Here is a 25,662-nt window from a genome sequence, read left to right as displayed (position 1 = left end):
GATGCAAAGTGGCTGTTTGTGCTGAGCACAGAAAGGAAGTTTTTATTTCGTGCGGTAAGGAATAGCTGTGTATGTTCAAAAATACATACGAACTGCTATCCTGTATTATTGTAGGTGATAAATTGAAATAAATAAGTTTAAGTTCGTGTATTATAATTTTAGTAGCGTTTAATTATATGAGGTGCGCTGGCACCCACCTGTGTATTCACGTAAGCTTTTTTTGTCTGTGTATTCCAGGGTTAATCGTAAAACAATCCTACCTCTACTCCCTTCCCGATGGTTGCACTCGGTCGAAAAGTATAAGAGCTTTTTCAGGCTACCCATCCTTATTGGGGTTTTTCCTGAGTTTTCCTCGCTCACACCCGGCAATTGCCAGAATATAGATTCCAGGTCGCTTCCTCCCTTCCGCAATCCTTTCTTCCTCTCTTTTATTCCGATAGTGTGTCGCCGAGGGATGTCATCCCTCATACATGGACATAACATGGACATAGATGGACATACATGGAGGGGCTAACATGGACATAGATGCAGAAAGCCCAGAAGTCTAATTCCTCCCCTCCTCTGGACGGATGGACGTCCTAAATGTAAGTTTGTTTTTAAAAAAAAAAGAAATGATCTACGTAATTAAACCACTATGATTATAGAATAATTTTTAATCGTAGAATCCATTGCGGGAAACCAAAGTTTGTACAGAGTGAAGCAATCCCGATAGACAGAAACACGAATAGAAAAAGAAAGTTTTCTAACTGTAAGAGAATTTGAGTATAAAATTCCATCTAACTTATTTATATATTTATTTTTACATAAGCTAGGTTATGAGATTCAAAAGGAATCCAACAACAAGAAAAATGAAGATCGCCTCGTGGTAGAGGAACAGGAATTATGTTACCTTGGAATCAACATAACAAGTGATAACAGTACAAACAATGAATCAAGAATAACCCAGGCAAAAAAAAAAAAAAAAAAAAGTATTCGAGAAGCTTCTAACCAGAAGCATCAACATAGAGATGAAAGCAAATACGTGTACTGTGGCATTATAGGGATGGGAGACATGGACATTAGGAGAAGGGGAAAAAAACCTAAAGGGGAAGCTTTTGAAATGTGGTATTACTTAAGTAGAGAAGAACATTAAAAATTAGAAGAGCGGCTAAGGTGTCAAATGGATGAATCATCCAGTTAACTAGGGAGGAAATAGCAAAAGAGAATATGCCTGGAGAAATTCCGCGATTCAGGTTTATTGACTAAGCAATACAAAATGTAGGGGGAAAAACTACAAGGAAATAAGTGATACAATATATAGGGAAGAAAAACTACAAGGAAATAAGTGATACAATATATAGGGAAGAAAAACTACAAGAAAATAAGTGATACAATATATAGGGAAGAACAACTACAAGAAAATAAGTGATACAATATATAGGGAAGAAAAACTACAAGAAAATAATGATACAATATATAGGGAAGAAAAACTACAAGGAAATAAGTGATACAATATATAGGGAAGAAAAACTACAAGGAAATAAGTGATACAATATATAGGGAAGAAAAACTACAAGGAAATAAGTGATACAATATATAGGGAAGAACAACTACAAGAAAATAAGTGATACAATATATAGGGAAGAAAAACTACAAGAAAATAATGATACAATATATAGGGAAGAAAAACTACAAGAAAATAAGTGATACAATATATAGGGAAGAACAACTATAAGAAAATAAGTGATACAATATATAGGGAAGAAAAACTACAAGAAAATAAGTGATACAATATATAGGGAAGAACAACTACAAGAAAATAAGTGATACAATATATAGGGAAGAAAAACTACAAGAAAATAATGATACAATATATAGGGAAGAAAAACTACAAGAAAATAATGATACAATATATAGGGAAGAAAAACTACAAGAAAATAAGTGATACAATATATAGGGAAGAAAAACTACAAGAAAATAAGTGATACAATATATAGGGAAGAACAACTATAAGAAAATAAGTGATACAATATATAGGGAAGAAAAACTACAAGGAAATAAGTGATACAATATATAGGGAAGAAAAACTATAAGAAAATAAGTGATACAATATATAGGGAAGAAAAACTACAAGGAAATAAGTGATACAATATATAGGGAAGAAAAACTATAAGAAAATAAGTGATACAATATATAGGGAAGAAAAACTATAAGAAAATAATGATACAATATATAGGGAAGAAAAACTACAAGAAAATAAGTGATACAATATATAGGGAAGAACAACTACAAGAAAATAAGTGATACAATATATAGGGAAGAAAAACTACAAGGAAATAAGTGATACAATATATAGGGAAGAAAAACTACAAGGAAATAAGTGATACAATATATAGGGAAGAAAAACTACAAGGAAATAAGTGATACAATATATAGGGAAGAAAAACTACAAGAAAATAAGTGATACAATATATAGGGAAGAAAAACTACAAGGAAATAAGTGATACAATATATAGGGAAGAAAAACTACAAGAAAATAAGTGATACAATATATAGGGAAGAAAAACTACAAGGAAATAAGTGATACAATATATAGGGAAGAAAAACTACAAGAAAATAAGTGATACAATATATAGGGAAGAACAACTACAAGAAAATAAGTGATACAATATATAGGGAAGAAAAACTACAAGAAAATAATGATACAATATATAGGGAAGAAAAACTACAAGGAAATAAGTGATACAATATATAGGGAAGAAAAACTATAAGAAAATAAGTGATACAATATATAGGGAAGAAAAACTACAAGGAAATAAGTGATACAATATATAGGGAAGAAAAACTATAAGAAAATAAGTGATACAATATATAGGGAAGAAAAACTATAAGAAAATAATGATACAATATATAGGGAAGAAAAACTACAAGGAAATAAGTGATACAATATATAGGGAAGAAAAACTACAAGAAAATAAGTGATACAATATATAGGGAAGAAAAACTATAAGAAAATAAGTGATACAATATATAGGGAAGAAAAACTACAAGAAAATAAGTGATACAATATATAGGGAAGAAAAACTACAAGAAAATAAGTGATACAATATATAGGGAAGAACAACTATAAGAAAATAAGTGATACAATATATAGGGAAGAACAACTATAAGAAAATAAGTGATACAATATATAGGGAAGAACAACTACAAGAAAATAAGTGATACAATATATAGGGAAGAAAAACTACAAGAAAATAATGATACAATATATAGGGAAGAAAAACTACAAGAAAATAATGATACAATATATAGGGAAGAAAAACTACAAGAAAATAAGTGATACAATATATAGGGAAGAAAAACTACAAGAAAATAAGTGATACAATATATAGGGAAGAAAAACTACAAGAAAATAATGATACAATATATAGGGAAGAACAACTACAAGAAAATAAGTGATACAATATATAGGGAAGAAAAACTATAAGAAAATAATGATACAATATATAGGGAAGAACAACTACAAGAAAATAAGTGATACAATATATAGGGAAGAAAAACTACAAGAAAATAATGATACAATATATAGGGAAGAAAAACTACAAGAAAATAATGATACAATATATAGGGAAGAAAAACTACAAGAAAATAAGTGATACAATATATAGGGAAGAAAAACTACAAGAAAATAAGTGATACAATATATAGGGAAGAACAACTATAAGAAAATAAGTGATACAATATATAGGGAAGAAAAACTACAAGGAAATAAGTGATACAATATATAGGGAAGAAAAACTATAAGAAAATAAGTGATACAATATATAGGGAAGAAAAACTACAAGGAAATAAGTGATACAATATATAGGGAAGAAAAACTATAAGAAAATAAGTGATACAATATATAGGGAAGAAAAACTATAAGAAAATAATGATACAATATATAGGGAAGAAAAACTACAAGAAAATAAGTGATACAATATATAGGGAAGAACAACTACAAGAAAATAAGTGATACAATATATAGGGAAGAAAAACTACAAGGAAATAAGTGATACAATATATAGGGAAGAAAAACTACAAGGAAATAAGTGATACAATATATAGGGAAGAAAAACTACAAGGAAATAAGTGATACAATATATAGGGAAGAAAAACTACAAGAAAATAAGTGATACAATATATAGGGAAGAAAAACTACAAGGAAATAAGTGATACAATATATAGGGAAGAAAAACTACAAGAAAATAAGTGATACAATATATAGGGAAGAACAACTACAAGAAAATAAGTGATACAATATATAGGGAAGAAAAACTACAAGAAAATAAGTGATACAATATATAGGGAAGAAAAACTACAAGGAAATAAGTGATACAATATATAGGGAAGAAAAACTATAAGAAAATAAGTGATACAATATATAGGGAAGAAAAACTACAAGGAAATAAGTGATACAATATATAGGGAAGAAAAACTATAAGAAAATAAGTGATACAATATATAGGGAAGAAAAACTATAAGAAAATAATGATACAATATATAGGGAAGAAAAACTACAAGAAAATAAGTGATACAATATATAGGGAAGAACAACTACAAGAAAATAAGTGATACAATATATAGGGAAGAAAAACTACAAGGAAATAAGTGATACAATATATAGGGAAGAAAAACTACAAGGAAATAAGTGATACAATATATAGGGAAGAAAAACTACAAGGAAATAAGTGATACAATATATAGGGAAGAAAAACTACAAGAAAATAAGTGATACAATATATAGGGAAGAAAAACTACAAGAAAATAATGATACAATATATAGGGAAGAAAAACTACAAGGAAATAAGTGATACAATATATAGGGAAGAAAAACTACAAGAAAATAAGTGATACAATATATAGGGAAGAACAACTACAAGAAAATAAGTGATACAATATATAGGGAAGAAAAACTACAAGAAAATAATGATACAATATATAGGGAAGAAAAACTACAAGAAAATAAGTGATACAATATATAGGGAAGAACAACTATAAGAAAATAAGTGATACAATATATAGGGAAGAAAAACTACAAGAAAATAAGTGATACAATATATAGGGAAGAAAAACTACAAGGAAATAAGTGATACAATATATAGGGAAGAAAAACTACAAGGAAATAAGTGATACAATATATAGGGAAGAAAAACTACAAGAAAATAAGTGATACAATATATAGGGAAGAACAACTACAAGAAAATAAGTGATACAATATATAGGGAAGAAAAACTACAAGAAAATAATGATACAATATATAGGGAAGAAAAACTACAAGGAAATAAGTGATACAATATATAGGGAAGAAAAACTACAAGGAAATAAGTGATACAATATATAGGGAAGAAAAACTACAAGGAAATAAGTGATACAATATATAGGGAAGAAAAACTACAAGGAAATAAGTGATACAATATATAGGGAAGAACAACTACAAGAAAATAAGTGATACAATATATAGGGAAGAACAACTACAAGAAAATAAGTGATACAATATATAGGGAAGAAAAACTACAAGAAAATAATGATACAATATATAGGGAAGAAAAACTACAAGGAAATAAGTGATACAATATATAGGGAAGAAAAACTACAAGAAAATAAGTGATACAATATATAGGGAAGAAAAACTACAAGGAAATAAGTGATACAATATATAGGGAAGAAAAACTACAAGAAAATAAGTGATACAATATATAGGGAAGAACAACTACAAGAAAATAAGTGATACAATATATAGGGAAGAAAAACTACAAGAAAATAAGTGATACAATATATAGGGAAGAACAACTACAAGAAAATAAGTGATACAATATATAGGGAAGAAAAACTACAAGAAAATAAGTGATACAATATATAGGGAAGAACAACTACAAGGAAATAAGTGATACAATATATAGGGAAGAAAAACTACAAGAAAATAAGTGATACAATATATAGGGAAGAACAACTACAAGAAAATAAGTGATACAATATATAGGGAAGAAAAACTACAAGAAAATAATGATACAATATATAGGGAAGAAAAACTACAAGAAAATAAGTGATACAATATATAGGGAAGAAAAACTACAAGAAAATAAGTGATACAATATATAGGGAAGAACAACTATAAGAAAATAAGTGATACAATATATAGGGAAGAAAAACTACAAGAAAATAAGTGATACAATATATAGGGAAGAAAAACTACAAGGAAATAAGTGATACAATATATAGGGAAGAAAAACTACAAGAAAATAAGTGATACAATATATAGGGAAGAAAAACTACAAGGAAATAAGTGATACAATATATAGGGAAGAAAAACTACAAGGAAATAAGTGATACAATATATAGGGAAGAAAAACTACAAGAAAATAAGTGATACAATATATAGGGAAGAAAAACTACAAGGAAATAAGTGATACAATATATAGGGAAGAAAAACTACAAGGAAATAAGTGATACAATATATAGGGAAGAAAAACTACAAGGAAATAAGTGATACAATATATAGGGAAGAAAAACTACAAGAAAATAAGTGATACAATATATAGGGAAGAACAACTACAAGAAAATAAGTGATACAATATATAGGGAAGAAAAACTACAAGAAAATAAGTGATACAATATATAGGGAAGAAAAACTATAAGAAAATAAGTGATACAATATATAGGGAAGAAAAACTACAAGAAAATAAGTGATACAATATATAGGGAAGAAAAACTATAAGAAAATAAGTGATACAATATATAGGGAAGAAAAACTACAAGGAAATAAGTGATACAATATATAGGGAAGAAAAACTATAAGAAAATAAGTGATACAATATATAGGGAAGAAAAACTACAAGGAAATAAGTGATACAATATATAGGGAAGAAAAACTATAAGAAAATAAGTGATACAATATATAGGGAAGAAAAACTATAAGAAAATAAGTGATACAATATATAGGGAAGAAAAACTACAAGGAAATAAGTGATACAATATATAGGGAAGAAAAACTATAAGAAAATAAGTGATACAATATATAGGGAAGAAAAACTACAAGGAAATAAGTGATACAATATATAGGGAAGAAAAACTATAAGAAAATAAGTGATACAATATATAGGGAAGAAAAACTATAAGAAAATAAGTGATACAATATATAGGGAAGAAAAACTATAAGAAAATAAGTGATACAATATATAGGGAAGAAAAACTACAAGGAAATAAGTGATACAATATATAGGGAAGAAAAACTATAAGAAAATAAGTGATACAATATATAGGGAAGAAAAACTATAAGAAAATAAGTGATACAATATATAGGGAAGAAAAACTACAAGGAAATAAGTGATACAATATATAGGGAAGAAAAACTATAAGAAAATAAGTGATACAATATATAGGGAAGAAAAACTATAAGAAAATAAGTGATACAATATATAGGGAAGAAAAACTACAAGGAAATAAGTGATACAATATATAGGGAAGAAAAACTATAAGAAAATAAGTGATACAATATATAGGGAAGAAAAACTACAAGGAAATAAGTGATACAATATATAGGGAAGAAAAACTACAAGGAAATAAGTGATACAATATATAGGGAAGAAAAACTATAAGAAAATAAGTGATACAATATATAGGGAAGAAAAACTATAAGAAAATAAGTGATACAATATATAGGGAAGAAAAACTATAAGAAAATAAGTGATACAATATATAGGGAAGAAAAACTACAAGGAATTAAGTGATACAATATATAGGGAAGAAAAACTACAAGGAAATAAGTGATACAATATATAGGGAAGAAAAACTATAAGAAAATAAGTGATACAATATATAGGGAAGAAAAACTACAAGGAAATAAGTGATACAATATATAGGGAAGAAAAACTATAAGAAAATAAGTGATACAATATATAGGGAAGAAAAACTATAAGAAAATAAGTGATACAATATATAGGGAAGAAAAACTATAAGAAAATAAGTGATACAATATATAGGGAAGAAAAACTACAAGGAAATAAGTGATACAATATATAGGGAAGAAAAACTACAAGGAAATAAGTGATACAATATATAGGGAAGAAAAACTATAAGAAAATAAGTGATACAATATATAGGGAAGAAAAACTATAAGAAAATAAGTGATACAATATATAGGGAAGAAAAACTATAAGAAAATAAGTGATACAATATATAGGGAAGAAAAACTACAAGGAAATAAGTGATACAATATATAGGGAAGAAAAACTACAAGGAAATAAGTGATACAATATATAGGGAAGAAAAACTACAAGGAAATAAGTGATACAATATATAGGGAAGAAAAACTACAAGGAAATAAGTGATACAATATATAGGGAAGAAAAACTACAAGGAAATAAGTGATACAATATATAGGGAAGAAAAACTACAAGAAAATAAGTGATACAATATATAGGGAAGAAAAACTACAAGGAAATAAGTGATACAATATATAGGGAAGAAAAACTACAAGGAAATAAGTGATACAATATATAGGGAAGAAAAACTACAAGGAAATAAGTGATACAATATATAGGGAAGAAAAACTACAAGGAAATAAGTGATACAATATATAGGGAAGAAAAACTATAAGAAAATAAGTGATACAATATATAGGGAAGAAAAACTACAAGGAAATAAGTGATACAATATATAGGGAAGAAAAACTACAAGGAAATAAGTGATACAATATATAGGGAAGAAAAACTACAAGGAAATAAGTGATACAATATATAGGGAAGAAAAACTACAAGGAAATAAGTGATACAATATATAGGGAAGAAAAACTATAAGAAAATAAGTGATACAATATATAGGGAAGAAAAACTACAAGGAAATAAGTGATACAATATATAGGGAAGAAAAACTACAAGGAAATAAGTGATACAATATATAGGGAAGAAAAACTACAAGGAAATAAGTGATACAATATATAGGGAAGAAAAACTACAAGGAAATAAGTGATACAATATATAGGGAAGAAAAACTATAAGAAAATAAGTGATACAATATATAGGGAAGAAAAACTACAAGGAAATAAGTGATACAATATATAGGGAAGAAAAACTACAAGGAAATAAGTGATACAATATATAGGGAAGAAAAACTACAAGGAAATAAGTGATACAATATATAGGGAAGAAAAACTACAAGGAAATAAGTGATACAATATATAGGGAAGAAAAACTACAAGGAAATAAGTGATACAATATATAGGGAAGAAAAACTACAAGAAAATAAGTGATACAATATATAGGGAAGAAAAACTACAAGGAATTAAGTGATACAATATATAGGGAAGAAAAACTACAAGGAAATAAGTGATACAATATATAGGGAAGAAAAACTACAAGGAAATAAGTGATACAATATATAGGGAAGAAAAACTACAAGGAAATAAGTGATACAATATATAGGGAAGAAAAACTACAAGGAAATAAGTGATACAATATATAGGGAAGAAAAACTACAAGGAAATAAGTGATACAATATATAGGGAAGAAAAACTACAAGAAAATAAGTGATACAATATATAGGGAAGAAAAACTACAAGGAATTAAGTGATACAATATATAGGGAAGAAAAACTACAAGGAAATAAGTGATACAATATATAGGGAAGAAAAACTATAAGAAAATAAGTGATACAATATATAGGGAAGAAAAACTACAAGAAAATAATGATACAATATATAGGGAAGAAAAACTACAAGAAAATAAGTGATACAATATATAGGGAAGAAAAACTACAAGGAATTAAGTGATACAATATATAGGGAAGAAAAACTACAAGGAAATAAGTGATACAATATATAGGGAAGAAAAACTATAAGAAAATAAGTGATACAATATATAGGGAAGAAAAACTACAAGGAAATAAGTGATACAATATATAGGGAAGAAAAACTATAAGAAAATAAGTGATACAATATATAGGGAAGAAAAACTACAAGAAAATAAGTGACACAATATATAGGGAAGAAAAACTACAAGGAAATAAGTGATACAATATATAGGGAAGAAAAACTACAAGGAAATAAGTGATACAATATATAGGGAAGAAAAACTACAAGGAAATAAGTGATACAATATATAGGGAAGAAAAACTACAAGAAAATAAGTGATACAATATATAGGGAAGAAAAACTACAAGAAAATAAGTGATACAATATATAGGGAAGAAAAACTACAAGGAAATAAGTGATACAATATATAGGGAAGAAAAACTACAAGGAAATAAGTGATACAATATATAGGGAAGAAAAACTATAAGAAAATAAGTGATACAATATATAGGGAAGAAAAACTATAAGAAAATAAGTGATACAATATATAGGGAAGAAAAACTACAAGGAAATAAGTGATACAATATATAGGGAAGAAAAACTACAAGGAAATAAGTGATACAATATATAGGGAAGAAAAACTACAAGGAAATAAGTGATACAATATATAGGGAAGAAAAACTACAAGAAAATAAGTGATACAATATATAGGGAAGAAAAACTATAAGAAAATAAGTGATACAATATATAGGGAAGAAAAACTACAAGGAAATAAGTGATACAATATATAGGGAAGAAAAACTACAAGAAAATAAGTGATACAATATATAGGGAAGAAAAACTACAAGGAAATAAGTGATACAATATATAGGGAAGAAAAACTACAAGGAAATAAGTGATACAATATATAGGGAAGAAAAACTACAAGAAAATAAGTGATACAATATATAGGGAAGAAAAACTATAAGAAAATAAGTGATACAATATATAGGGAAGAAAAACTACAAGGAAATAAGTGATACAATATATAGGGAAGAAAAACTACAAGGAAATAAGTGATACAATATATAGGGAAGAAAAACTACAAGGAAATAAGTGATACAATATATAGGGAAGAAAAACTCCAAGGAAATAAGTGATACAATATATAGGGAAGAAAAACTACAAGGAAATAAATGATACAATATATAGGGAAGAAAAACTACAAGGAAATAAGTGATACAATATATAGGGAAGAAAAACTACAAGAAAATAAGTGATACAATATATAGGGAAGAAAAACTACAAGAAAATAAGTGATACAATATATAGGGAAGAAAAACTACAAGGAAATAAGTGATACAATATATAGGGAAGAAAAACTACAAGAAAATAAGTGATACAATATATAGGGAAGAAAAACTACAAGAAAATAAGTGATACAATATATAGGGAAGAAAAACTACAAGGAAATAAGTGATACAATATATAGGGAAGAAAAACTATAAGAAAATAAGTGATACAATATATAGGGAAGAAAAACTATAAGAAAATAAGTGATACAATATATAGGGAAGAAAAACTATAAGAAAATAAGTGATACAATATATAGGGAAGAAAAACTATAAGAAAATAAGTGATACAATATATAGGGAAGAAAAACTACAAGAAAATAAGTGATACAATATATAGGGAAGAAAAACTACAAGGAATTAAGTGATACAATATATAGGGAAGAAAAACTACAAGGAAATAAGTGATACAATATATAGGGAAGAAAAACTATAAGAAAATAAGTGATACAATATATAGGGAAGAAAAACTACAAGGAAATAAGTGATACAATATATAGGGAAGAAAAACTATAAGAAAATAAGTGATACAATATATAGGGAAGAAAAACTACAAGAAAATAAGTGATACAATATATAGGGAAGAAAAACTACAAGGAAATAAGTGATACAATATATAGGGAAGAAAAACTATAAGAAAATAAGTGATACAATATATAGGGAAGAAAAACTATAAGAAAATAAGTGATACAATATATAGGGAAGAAAAACTATAAGAAAATAAGTGATACAATATATAGGGAAGAAAAACTACAAGAAAATAAGTGATACAATATATAGGGAAGAAAAACTACAAGAAAATAAGTGATACAATATGTAGGGAAGAAAAACTATAAGAAAATAAGTGATACAATATATAGGGAAGAAAAACTACAAGAAAATAAGTGATACAATATATAGGGAAGAAAAACTATAAGAAAATAATTGATACAGTATATAGGGAAGAAAAACTATAAGAAAATAAGTGATACAATATATAGGGAAGAAAAACTATAAGAAAATAAGTGATACAATATATAGGGAAGAAAAACTATAAGAAAATAAGTGATACAATATATAGGGAAGAAAAACTACAAGGAAATAAGTGATACAATATATAGGGAAGAAAAACTACAAGGAAATAAGTGATACAATATATAGGGAAGAAAAACTACAAGGAAATAAGTGATACAATATATAGGGAAGAAAAACTATAAGAAAATAAGTGATACAATATATAGGGAAGAAAAACTATAAGAAAATAAGTGATACAATATATAGGGAAGAAAAACTATAAGAAAATAAGTGATACAATATATAGGGAAGAAAAACTATAAGAAAATAAGTGATACAATATATAGGGAAGAAAAACTACAAGGAAATAAGGGATACAAGATGTAGGAATGAAGGAAATGGGAGAATCCCGAGAAAACTCACGCACACTATGTCCACCACAAAGCCCAATTGGTGCTAACTAGGGTCGAACCAGATACCTTACGCACAAGCAGTGAACGCTCTACCTCTGACCCATCGTGACCCAGAAGAAAGGAAGCAAATGAAAATAAATTTACAAAGATCCTTTGTCTCTGGTGATTGTTTTGAGAACTGTATTCATTGTTCCACCTGGTGTTTGCTTTCATTCGGACTATACTATAATAATAATAATAATAATAGCTGTAGATTACCATGTAAACGTTTTTGTTCGTGTTCTTATTAACAAATGGTAAGCACTAATAGATGATCTTTCTTACAGCTTATTATGGTGATATGGTAGAGCGCTTACTTCTGGTGTGTGGGGTCCCCAGTTCGATCCCGACCAAGTAAGTTTGTGGTGGAAAACATCGTGTCGGTACTTCTCGTTTTCTGTCAATTTTTCATTCCACCCATCATCATTCACTTGCTTTAATCATTGTCTCTCTTAGCCTAAAAGGGATAAACGTGGGACGTAAAACTGAAATATTTCATTTTACAATGAAATACATTTAGCGAAAAGATGTTCATTTTTGTTGTTACTTCACGTATTCATAATCTTAATGGATAAGAAAAGGATTTGAAGGAGCGACTTAAACAGTAACGAAACCGAAAAATTTCTTAATTGCCTCTTTCGTCGTAGCCCTTAGTCGTACAGTGAGAAGTTCTATTGATACTACATACCATACATGATCATTTTGCACTGGGCGCACACTCACTCGGGCTCGGGCTCATTTCTCTCAATTGGGTTGCTCTCACTCGGGCTCATTTCTCTCAATTGGGTTGCTCTCACTCGGGCTCATTTCTCTCAATTGGGTTGCTCTCACTCGGGCTCATTTCTCTCAATTGGGTTGCTCTCACTCGGGCTCATTTCTCTCAATTGGGTTGCTCTCACTCGGGCTCATTTCTCTCAATTGGGTTGCTCTCACTCGGGCTCATTTCTCTCAATTGGGTTGCTCTCACTCGGGCTCATTTCTCTCAATTGGGTTGCTCTCACTCGGGCTCATTTCTCTCAATTGGGTTGCTCTCACTCGGGCTCATTTCTCTCAATTGGGTTGCTCTCACTCGGGCTCATTTCTCTCAATTGGGTTGCTCTCACTCGGGCTCATTTCTCTCAATTGGGTTGCTCTCACTCGGGCTCATTTCTCTCAATTGGGTTGCTCTCACTCGGGCTCATTTCTCTCAATTGGGTTGCTCTCACTCGGGCTCATTTCTCTCAATTGGGTTGCTCTCACTCGGGCTCATTTCTCTCAATTGGGTTGCTCTCACTCGGGCTCATTTCTCTCAATTGGGTTGCTCTCACTCGGGCTCATTTCTCTCAATTGGGTTGCTCTCACTCGGGCTCATTTCTCTCAATTGGGTTGCTCTCACTCGGGCTCATTTCTCTCAATTGGGTTGCTCTCACTCGGGCTCATTTCTCTCAATTGGGTTGCTCTCACTCGGGCTCATTTCTCTCAATTGGGTTGCTCTCACTCGGGCTCATTTCTCTCAATTGGGTTGCTCTCACTCGGGCTCATTTCTCTCAATTGGGTTGCTCTCACTGGGGCTCATTTCTCTCAATTGGGTTGCTCTCACTCGGGCTCGCGCTCACTAATCTCAATAAGACTTGAACTCAATTGCACTCAGGGCTCATTTATTTCATTGGGGCTTGTATTCACTTGCGCTCGGGCTCACTTCACTCAGTTCGGCTCGCGCTCGGGGGGCTCTCTTCTTTCAGTTGGGCTGGCACTCATTCGCGCTCGGGTTCGCGTTCAATTATTGTGCCCAAGCCCGTTTAAGCGCGAGTGTCGAGCACGCGAGCGTCGGGCTCGGAGGTTGGGCACATATACTACATACATTGTCCCATCGTAAACACATTTTCTAATCGTAAATCTACTCTTGAATCGCTATGTACTGTATTCTTTTGATAACTTCCCAGAGAAAAGCATTGGGAAGGAACGGATTAAGTCAAGAAGCCCATTTCAGTTGCTCACAGTGAATCAACAACAATTAAACTAGCTGAGTTGCAGTGGCGGATCGAGAACGTAACAACTGGGGGACCAGCCAGATCCCAGACTATGATAGGTATATCATGACTTCAAAAATATAAGGGTCAATCAACTGAAACTCGTTCAGTGGTCATAATTCATGAAATAAATTTTATTTCGAGCGGAAACTTGTACTCTATCTAGAGGCGTCTATGGTTAGCGTGCATATATTGTTCAGAAGAAATCACCATGAACGTTGAGACACTTGTCCCACTGTGTCACTAACTTACAAATGCCATCTATGTAAAATTTGGACGGCTGACTATCAAACCAGTCACGCACAGCGTCCTGAACCTCAACGTCAGACTGAAATTCCTGACCTTTCAATGCCTTCCTTAGAGGCCCAAAGGTGTGAAAGTCACAAGGCGAAAGGTCAGGGCTGTAGGGCGAGTGTCGCAACATTTCCCACTTAAATCGATCAACATGGTCTTGACCAGGACGGAGATAATCAGTGGTCTGTTCACGCCCCTTCCGAAACATTCTGGCCCACTCCACCACTGTTGTTTTGGAGACTCATGCATCACCATACATGTCTTTGATACACCGGAACATTTCAGCTGGTTAACAACCTTCGGCACTCAGAAACTTGATGACGGCAGGTCCTGGTCCTGTTTCGACGGATTGGGGGTCTTGAACGCCATCTTTCACTCGTTATACCTGCTAAACGGAAACACGTATCAACAACATTCCTACACCCAACACACAGGGACATTAGCCATTACATACTATTAAACAAACAATATTCTTCTACATACTATACTAATAATACATGGAACGAACGGGTTTCAGTTGATCGCCCTTTATATATACGGTAAATAATATCTTAAATTATATTTCTCACTCAAAAAACTGGGAGGGGCTAGGTCCACCCACCCCCAGGCTAGATTCGCCAATAGAGTAGCGATTTATGCTGCCCAGGAGACCAGGCATTTCTTGTCTCGTCTCAAAAATGATCTCTCACATCTCAAACACTGTTTAGGTGTTTCGTGATTCATTGTATAGAAACTATTAATTGATAAAATGATTGTACGAACACAAGTAAGAGCATTTATCATTGTTTAAGAGTCTTCATCCCGGCGAAATTAAAATACATTTTAATTTTACATTAATTATGCGATACCTTCAAATAGATAAAAGATAATCGAAATATGGAACAAGATCGCCCTAGACAATATTATTTTACATCAGAAACCGTTATCACGACTCACTTATTTGCTTTCGATTTCGAGCCATTTTGAAAATCGGCATTTATTTTCGCGTTTCTAAACAGCTGAAAACGGAAAGCTCCTAGGTGACTTGTGATAACGGTACCTCACGCAAAATAATATTATCTATGGCGCTCTTGTTCCACATTTCGATTATCTTTTATCTATTAGAAGATATCACATAATTACTGTAAAATTAGCGGTATTTTAATTTCGCCGGGATGAAGACTCTTAAAGATACACAAGTCATTACATAATATACTTCAATAATAAAAATGATTTAAATGTTGTTGTGTTATAGTCTTCGTGGACTTTTCTTTACGCGGGAGGATTCTGATAGCTTCTGGATGAAATTAAGAAAAAGTCAGTGCATACATTTTGTACAAAAATTTGCGAAATGAGACGAGACGAGACGAGAAAACTGTGAGTGAGCAATACTAACTGCGACTTCGACATTACAGTGACTAATGAGGTTTGAAAATATCTTTTAATGTTGCCTTGAAGGGGCCTGATAATTGTCAAATCTATTAATTAATTAATTTGAATCAACAATGCTTGCTTATTTGATTATTTGATTTAGAATTTATCGTTTCGTTTCAGCACTATGGTTATATGAGATGTGTAACTTATATTTTAATGTGAACCCAAATCATATGTGTTCGTACTACGAATCATCCGCACCGAAGACTCTTATTCTTAACAGTACAGTCATGACGAAAACCTTAATAATAATTGGTGACTTCATGACTGAAATCGTCCATTAGTTTGTTTTAATCTCAAGACTTTACATAGAAAACTACATTTTATAGATAATACATTCTATGTCATTGTAAAATAGTTTGAATGTCTTCTTTATTACACTACTGTTATGAATTATAACATTTTTAGTGTATAATTCCTTTCTGTATATGCAACCCAAATGATTTTGTAGTTTGGGAGGTTGCATATGGATCAGGATAAGCACATTTCTGAAACTATTCGACTTGCTTCTTTCTCATAAACTCCAATGAAAAAACAACCTTGTAAGAAGCAGAAACATTGATACCAATGAGAGGCAGATCGCAGATCCGTATCCAAGGGGGGTCTGGGCCCCCCATAAATTTTTACCACTACCCCTAAAATTTTCATGGTAGGCATGTAAAAGAACTATATTATGGTGATAAACTATAATATGGTTGGATCGCCCCCCCCTAACTTCTACCGGCCCCGTACATTTTTGGGCTGACTACCGGCCTGGGCAGATGAAATATCTTTGTACTTAGAAACATTTGAAACAGAATGAAGACAACTAGTTGAATGAAAAGGAAACCCAATGAAGGAGTTAGTAAATGTTAAGAAAATAATAATAATAATAATAATAATAATAATAATGATAATAATAATAATAATAATAATAATAATAATAATAATAATAATAATAATAATAATAATAATAATAAACAGTGGAGTCAAAGAAAAGAAACGAGTCAACAAATTATTTGGAACCATGTTATCGTATAAGAGATATAATCAGGAGCGTCACTTGAGGCTGAAAAGGGGGCTATACATATAATATTAATCGATAGTATCATATGCAAATTAAAAATATGAACTCTACATATATGGGAGAATATTCCCGCCGCAAAAACGACGCTCCTGGTATATAATATAACATAAGGCGCCCAGTGGCGTATAAAGAATTTCATCCATGGGGTTCAAGTGCTCAATTTCATTTCCTTTTAGGGCAAGTGTGATATATATGTATGTAGTATGTATACAATGTTTGGTATATTTTCAGCGTGAAAAAAAAGCAATGGTGGATCTAGCCCAAGGCCGGAAAGGCCTAGACTCGAAGTTTTTTCAGTCACAAAAATAATTTAAGTTATTATTCACACACACACACATATATAAAGTTTATAGTGTACACATAATACCTATCATACTAGCTGGCCCCCCAGTTTTTATCTTCTAGATCCACCACTGGTGAAAAGACGTTATTAGCATAATATGATGGCTTCAAAACTGAAAGTTAGAACTAAGGATTGTTTAATTAAAACCGTACGACTAAGATAATGAAGTTTAATTTTGGTATTGAAAAAAAAAATAATTTGGCATTTTCTTGGTAAACTCTCTAATATTGTAAATATTTACCTTTTAAAAAATATCTTGTTCAAAGGGCTATACACTCCGAAACCTCCCTTGCGTACGCAGCACGTGTAGTGAAATATAAACAAGCAATGGAAGCTGTTTACATTTGATAGATGATGTGGACGACAATTCTTATGTAAGAACGAAAAGTTATCTGACATTGGTTGTGTATGGAGGGTTATTAATTTGTAACAAGCGATGAGCCAATTTGATTATAAAGATAGTTTCGCCATGCTGAAGCCCATCATCTTCAGTACACTTTAAAAAAAAAAAAAAGCAAAGGTTAATCTTTTGGATATATTCAGTACTACTTTTAATAACAAAATTATCCGTTGCGAGAATCTACATTTAACTGTTAAAGAGGAGTCCACTTGTTAAAAGGATGAACCTAGATCCCCGTACCAATGTGTGGATCCAAATCCACCTGTTGGGTTGGAGAACAGCAGAGGGAAGCCGTGAGCCCCAGGGTCTCCACCTCAGAAACAACCGAACCTGTTCTCACACAATGAATATGAATTGTGTTTGTTGGAGTTGGGCCTCTCATCTTCTTCTTGCAAAAGACGCTGCGGTGCTGCCCTCAGGGGTTGAAGAACTGAAACAGCCAATGCGCTTCTCCAGCTGGAATCACGTGGAGAACTAGTGCGGTGGCGCCAACTAGCGGCCAACAGGGAAATTGCGACTGAAACGACCAATCAGGTGTTGTCACCCCCATGCCTTTGCGGTACTACAGCAGGTCATGTGCTGTGTGGACGAACGCAGAAGAAACCGCAAGAAAGATTTTCGAAGGTGACAACAACGTTGAGAAACAGCAAGTGGACGCTTGCAAACTTTTTTCTTATAAATATACAGTAAAAACTTTATTTTAAAAATTGATGCACTGCAGCTATTGTTTTGCTCTGTGTTTTGTTATTGTGCAAGGCTTCAAAATATAGAAAGAAGTGTTACTTTGAAAAGCAGAACCTGTCAGAGGATTGACTTAATCCAGGACATACCGAAGACATGCATTTTTCTTTTTTCTTTCTGTCACGTTTTAACTTGTCGCCGCAAGTAGCGCCGAATTGTCTGCAGTGACAGATTCCTAAAGCAAGAAGCCGTCAAGTTTACATAGACCTGTTTCGAACAACTGTATTTCTAAGCGTATTAGTTTAGAACAAGTGTGCTTACGGAGAAGACACCTGTTCGTCTGTGCTTTTTTTTTTTTTTTTTTATTTCAAAATATATGTAAAAAATTGTTTCCCATGAGAGTGTGTGAAGGACGTGTGATTTCGGCTTGACGTTCTGTGAGTGTAGTGTGCGGGAAGTTTTCAAAAAGTAGTAGAAATTGTATGGTGTTTGTGGTCTTTGAATCTCTTGAGCGTTCGACGTTCCCTATGCTTTTGATATTGTCTGCGTGTTCCTTGGTGACTTCTAGAGCGAACTGCAAGGGAACCCCGGCAAAACCGGAGTAGTTCCCAGCAGTGATTATGGCCACTCTGGGTCTCTCGAAAGTGTTCATCCTTGATAAGTACTTCACTGAACTGCAGAAATTTTGGGAAACCGAAAAGAAGTTACAAGGTGAGTTTCAGGAGATGTTAACCAAAAACCCATCTTTTTAAGCCATTGCTAAATGATATTAGATTAAACTCTTTAACAATGGCATTTATTATTATTCAATGGTGTACGCAGAATTTAATCGGGGAGTTCAACAGGCCCTATTCATGGGGGCCCGGACCCCTGTAAATTTTTACTGGCCTCCAATAGCTTTCACGGTAGGCTTACAAATGAATTATGATGAATCCCCCCAACTTCTACCGGCCCCTTTCATCTTTGGGCTGGCTAGAGGCCTGGGGCTCAAGAACTCAATCTCTTATCCTTTCAGGACGAGCCTGATTTGATATAAACCTCGAAACTCCCCTTGCGTATACCACTGATTATTAGGTTTATGTTTAGATGAAGGGGGCCAAATGTTTAAATGAAAATACAAAAATTTCCTAACTTAATATTAACAGAAATGATCGAAATTGTAACATTGTTTCGATTTGAAAAAAGGCTGGCCCCCCAACTAAACATTGACACTATTATTATTATTATTATTATTATTATTATTATTATTATTATTATTATTATTATTATTATTATTAATAATAATAATAATAATAATAATAATAATAATAATAATAATAATAATAATAATAATAATAATAATAATAATAATAATAATAATAATAATAATAATAATATATGGCATGCTGTACGTATTTAGGATACTAGAAATGGAAGTGAATTGCATATTTGACTATTTGAAAGGTATTTTTCGAATAAAGCAGTTATAGTATATAAACATTTTAATTATGAACAAATTAGTTTTAAAGGATTATGCTAACCAGGGTTAAAAGTGGATCTGAAAAGGTAAGGAAACAAGTGACGTTGCGCGGTCTTTCGTGCTTATCTGTGCCCATTGTATTTTTTTAGGGAGTGCGCCATAAATAATAACGCCATAAATATTTTTGGAAATGGGGGCCTGCGTTCCCCCTCACTTCCCCTGATGCTAACTAATAATATTCCACTAAAACGTCTCAGTCTGTGAGTAACACTAGTGAGCAACTTCAAACCTTTTAAGAGTTGCGGGTTGCATAAACATCTAGGTGACAATATTTAAGTGTCCTTAACCCTTATTAGAAACGCAAGACGCCCTAGTTTTTGTAATTTCCAATAGTTCATAGTAAAGTTGATAGTTGTCGCTAGCAGCGCTTCCTCCCACCTGACGCCAAGAGATATCGCTACGCAATTTCCAGATGAGGCGACAGCTTTGAGGGAGCAGCTACTAATAATGATAATTAACATATATTCTGCCATTACCAGCAGCAGTAGTATATCTTGATTGAAGTCACATTGCTAAAATTTGAAATTTTATAGTTACATGCTAAAGGAAGAAAACGTACTTAAAATGTAGTAATGCTTGTATACAGCATTCTAAAGCTGTGTAAAACTCTTCCCTTAGCCTGAAATGATTTTTACGCGTGTGACGTTCTTCAAGAGCCGCCACTGTTATATCATTGCCTAACAACTTTCCATTCATCATTATCTTCAGCCAACCTTTGGTATATGTTTAGTTTTGGGGAGTCAGCCTTTCTGAGAAAAAAAATGTTAAAATTACGCCAATTTTAGGTTGTCTTCGTTTTAGGTTAGGATTAACCAGAATTTTCACTTACCTTCACGATTTGTATAAATTGAACAACACCTTTAAAAATTGTGTATGACATTCTGTTCTTGAACCGAACATTTGAATAAGTTTTTGGCCACATAGCCTTCCATGTGCTCTTTTTTAAACTCAGTTGTTTAAGTGTGAACAGTCAATTGGTCAATTGTTCCACTAATTTCTCCTGTAAATCGTTTTTTTCTTTTTCTTTTTCTTTTCTTTTCTTTCTTTCTTTTTCTTTTCTTTTTTTTTTTTTTTTTAATACTGACTTTAGGCTCCTTACAGCTAAACATAACTCCAACCTTTTCGTTTTAACATCTAATTTCGCCAATTTTCTGTTTTAATATTGTCCATCAACTGTAGCCTCTTAAAGCGAGCCCCACACACACTTCTCTTGTCATGAAATAGAATGTTGATTCGATTCTTGCTGACATCATAGGAAGAGTGCAAATGGGCCAAATATCATATCCTGGCTGAGGCTTACCTGGCAGAAACTTTTTTTTTTCCCTTCTGTATTGGAGTTAATCCAATAACTATCTGGTTCGTATCAGCTTTGCTTTAGTAATTCAAAATAGAAATAGCACATACTCTAAGCAAAATACAATGTTTTAATTACTTTCGCTAGCTAACAAGACCTTTAGCTTCATCAGATGCATTATCTGGTAATACCAGGGGCGGATCCAAGGGGGGGGGGTGATCGGGGCGATTGCCACTCCCAGAAGAGGAAACTTTCTTATGATATATATATATATATAACCCATCTCAAAGTTTGAAGCCCTTAAAAGTAGCAGTATGACAAACCACCGCCCCTCCAGAAGTCGGTCCTGGATCCCCCCCCCTGGGTATTACACGTAAAGTGCCTGATGAAGCCAAATGTTTAGTTACTATTACATATAGGTATTTTTTAATTAAAACATTGAAGTGACACGGAAGGACAAAAGTTAAGAATGAAGTGATCCAAGGAACAGTAAAGAGGTGGGACCAGTAGTAGAAACGCTGCAAGAAAGTAGGCTGAGATGGTTTGGACTTTGGGAATACGTGACGGATCGAGTGGATGCTATAGAGCTGAATGGGAATGGGAAACGAACCCGAGATCTGCCACAGAAGAAGTGGGAATGGTATGGTGTCACAGCGGATATTACACAAGATAAAAGCAGGTGGAGGACAGCAATCCTAAAAGCCGATCCCAGCTAACTCGAAAAAAGGCTAAGAAGAAGAAGAAGAGTTTGCTCAGAGGCTTTGTGTTATTTCTGTGTCGATATACAAAGTTTGTTCTTTCTGCGACTAGCTTTATTCAGTTCTACTTTATACTTTCCGGAAAACTGCAGAGAAATGTTGCATTATCATTTGATTTGTGAAACATTTTTCTTTTCCACTTTATGAAACCACGGTCAACTTCCAAACTTTGGTTAGTACTGAAACCGGAAGTAGCACAACGAGGAATAAAACCTGTTCTAGGAATGCTGAGTCAGTGGCGTCCGTAGGTGGATTTTAGGGCGCAGGTTGTTTCCTTGACAATGTTTGAGGAGCATGACATAATTTTTCATTGAAATTTGCACAATCTAAACTGGACAGTGATACTTTTGGGGGGAGAGAAAAGGTACTCTTCGGGGGTAGAATGGTAAAATTTTGAAGAATTTCGCCCCAAGCTCTTAAGAAAAAGGGATGGAACTGTATCATTAGGGACGTGTTAGAGAATATGGTGACAAGAAAGAGAAGGGGGGCGAAGGGGATTACAATTAATGGACGATATGAAAACAGAAAAAATCGTACGTAAAGACGAAGTTAGCTGAAGACCGAGGAGCATGGAAACTTCTCATTTATGGCAAGTGACCTGCCAGTAATGGCAGAATACCTATGATAATGATGTATTCATCCACATAGGCATTTTTCTTAACATCAATATCTAAAAGTGTAGAACACTGTTAGTAGAAACTGAAAGAAGACAAGAAATGTCCCGTTTTTTAGTGAAGCTTTGTCTTCCATGATGGTTGAAATTTTTAGCTGTATAAATAGTAAACTAACAAGTGATGTAATTCTTGCTTGACCAAACCAAAATGCTCCCGAACGAAGCTCAAGTGCTTGACAGATACAGAGATCTGTTCCTCCATGGCCTACTTTTCTTTTGAGTTCTTTTGACAAAGTGGTTCTTTGTTTGGCTACCTGAGTCTACCTGAGAGCAGGACTTTCTAAATAAAAGATTCTTAACAAGGGTATTGCAAGAAAAAGGCTTTTGTACGTACAAAGTATTTATATATCTCAAAAAAGAAAAAAAAAAAAAAAAGATCAAAACTGAACAAACACAAAACTCTCAATTCACGTTCAATACAAACAAGCATCTATCTATTCTGAAATCATACTAGCATATCAATAGCATGTAAGTGAACCGTCGTGAAATTTCAATAGTTGCATTTCACAAGTTGGCGACTGTAAAACAAACTTTAAATGGTATTCATGATTTCTTCTTTTTCTTTTTTTTTTTTTTTAAATGACAACGTTAATTGATTTGTGTGATCTAAACAGTTTCTTTTTCTTCCAACAAACACAAAGGCATCTGCAGCATAAGTAATCGTTTGCACACAAACAAGGCTGTTGGTTGACTTATTTGAGGAAGTCATTACATGTCGTGTTGAAGATCCGTTTGCTTCTTAACGAGGCTAACTAAGGGAGTATTTTATAAAGTTATCAATGGGCACTCTTTAAAACTGACCTGCGTACTCTACAATGAATAAATCTTCAGGAAATGGTGGTGCAATTGAATAATAAGGAGGCCAATATTTGGAAAATTTACTGGTAATAAAACAAAAATAACTTGCAGGTCAAGTTTTGGCGCATCACTTGAAATAATTGTTGAAAATTTATAATTCTTTCACTAATTTCCTTCTTTTTGTTCTCGAAAAGATTTGTATTGGGCATTATGACATTGCCTCATTTAGCATAGAAAAAATTCAAGGGAGCCCGATTTGCGTATAAATACTGAATCAGGATGTATGGACTAAAAACTAGAGTACAAAAGCACAGACCAACCTGTACTAGGTTGCCATTAAAACCACGAATGTTATCTAACCGAGTCAGCCCAGCATGAAGCTGGTGGGCCGTGGGATAGGGTGTGGGTGTGTCTGAAGTTAGCAGGCGCGTTAGCAACGATGTGTATACGCGTAAGCGAGGGTAATAAAAGCAGGTAGGTAATGGCAATGATACGAGTTTCAGTAGCACTTGTCATGGTTTCATACTAAAAAATGCTCCACTTACAGGTATAAATATAAAATACAGCTTCTGAACGCTGTATAGAAATACACCATCGGTGCAAAGTAATATGCAATACAGTAATCTTTCGTATTCTCTCGCTTATTTTGTCCGCCAATAAAGCACTAGTAGTCATTACACTTGTAACCGTAGACTTGTAAATTAAAATACAGCGGTATTATTTTATATTTAATTCTGTCGCCTGCAGAAATTTGTTCCTTATAAATGTGTGTTTTCATGTAGAGTATTGAATTTTTATCTGTAAATTTTCAAAATGTATTGTGCCAAAACTTGACCAGCACCAAAAATAAATAGTGTAAACGTCACTTCCATGTAATCCACCAATTCGGAACCAATGTTTATTATTATGGAGGATCGTCTGTAAGGGAACACTATGTTTTTTCTTACATCTTACTAGTATATATGCATTTACGCAATAAAATGAGTATCAGAGAGTTTCAGACATATATGGTTCTTGCACTCACAGGTACAATTTTGACTACGAACTATGGTAGCTACTAGAAATCCTATAGAAAAAACGTGTTCGTTCGTCTGTCTTTCGACTGGTATCAGAGCAAAAAACGGCAATATAGCAAGAAATGTTCTTTTGCATATCGGTTCAGTATTGTTTCAACAATATTTTCCATTTTTTCTGTAACCCTCTTTTGAATCCAGAAATGATGGAAAATCATTGATCGCAGAGAGTAAAACGACAATACGGAGATAATAAGCTGTTTCCACTTATAGCTTATGGGGTCCATGGGGTCCATGTCCGAATATGGGGTCCATGTCAAAGTGGTTGAAATTTACTGGAACTTCCTGTTTGAAAGTCAGGGTGGAAAAAAAGATTTTTATTTTTAAAAATCATTTTTATTGATTTCTTATTTAAATCGATTTTTTTTATTTAAATCAAATCTTTCTCCTCGTATAATACAAGTTGCGAACTGAAGAAAAAACACTTGTTTCAACAATAGGTTCAATTTACTTCTGTATATTAGTATTAAAGGTTAGTTATGCCATTTAAGTGAAAGTATTGGTGTTGAATTTCGAATTAATCCGCAGTTGCTAACTTATTTCAATCCCAAACAATGTTTCTTAAGCATTAAGGAAAAAATACAGGAAGTTTATCAACATAACACTTTTTTTTTCACAAAAGTTACTGGTATTTGAAACTAGCTTGCGGCACAAAATACATACATTTCGCGTAAAGTTATAAAATCTAAAAATAAATAAATATTTTTCGGAGAGGGGATCGGACCCCTCTAAATACTCCCTACTAATCTGGAAACAA

At 32.4% G+C, this 25,662-nt stretch overlaps 1 protein-coding gene across 2 annotated transcripts in view; it reads left to right on the top strand.

The window, feature by feature from the left end:
* Positions 1-25,662, top strand: part of dachs (unconventional myosin-IXb-like dachs) — a 553,892-nt gene that overhangs the window by 282,566 nt on the left and 245,664 nt on the right. Inside the window, exon 1 of one of the 2 annotated variants that reach the window (XM_081754024.1) lies at positions 18,509-19,501. The exons of the other annotated variant lie outside the window; for it this stretch is intronic. Coding sequence (XP_081610150.1) covers positions 19,411-19,501 — 91 coding nt within the window. The 5' untranslated portion in view covers positions 18,509-19,410. Of the gene's footprint in view, positions 1-18,508; positions 19,502-25,662 lie in introns of those variants that run through there. 2 annotated transcript variants of the gene reach the window in all.

This window comes from Thermobia domestica, chromosome 3, assembly GCF_964235325.1.
Source record: "Thermobia domestica chromosome 3, izTheDome1.hap1.1, whole genome shotgun sequence".
In the NCBI taxonomy this organism is placed as follows: Eukaryota; Metazoa; Arthropoda; class Insecta; order Zygentoma; family Lepismatidae; genus Thermobia; species Thermobia domestica.
The sequence above is the reverse complement of the archived record's forward strand: the minus strand, read 5'-3'. Positions and strand labels throughout refer to the sequence as shown.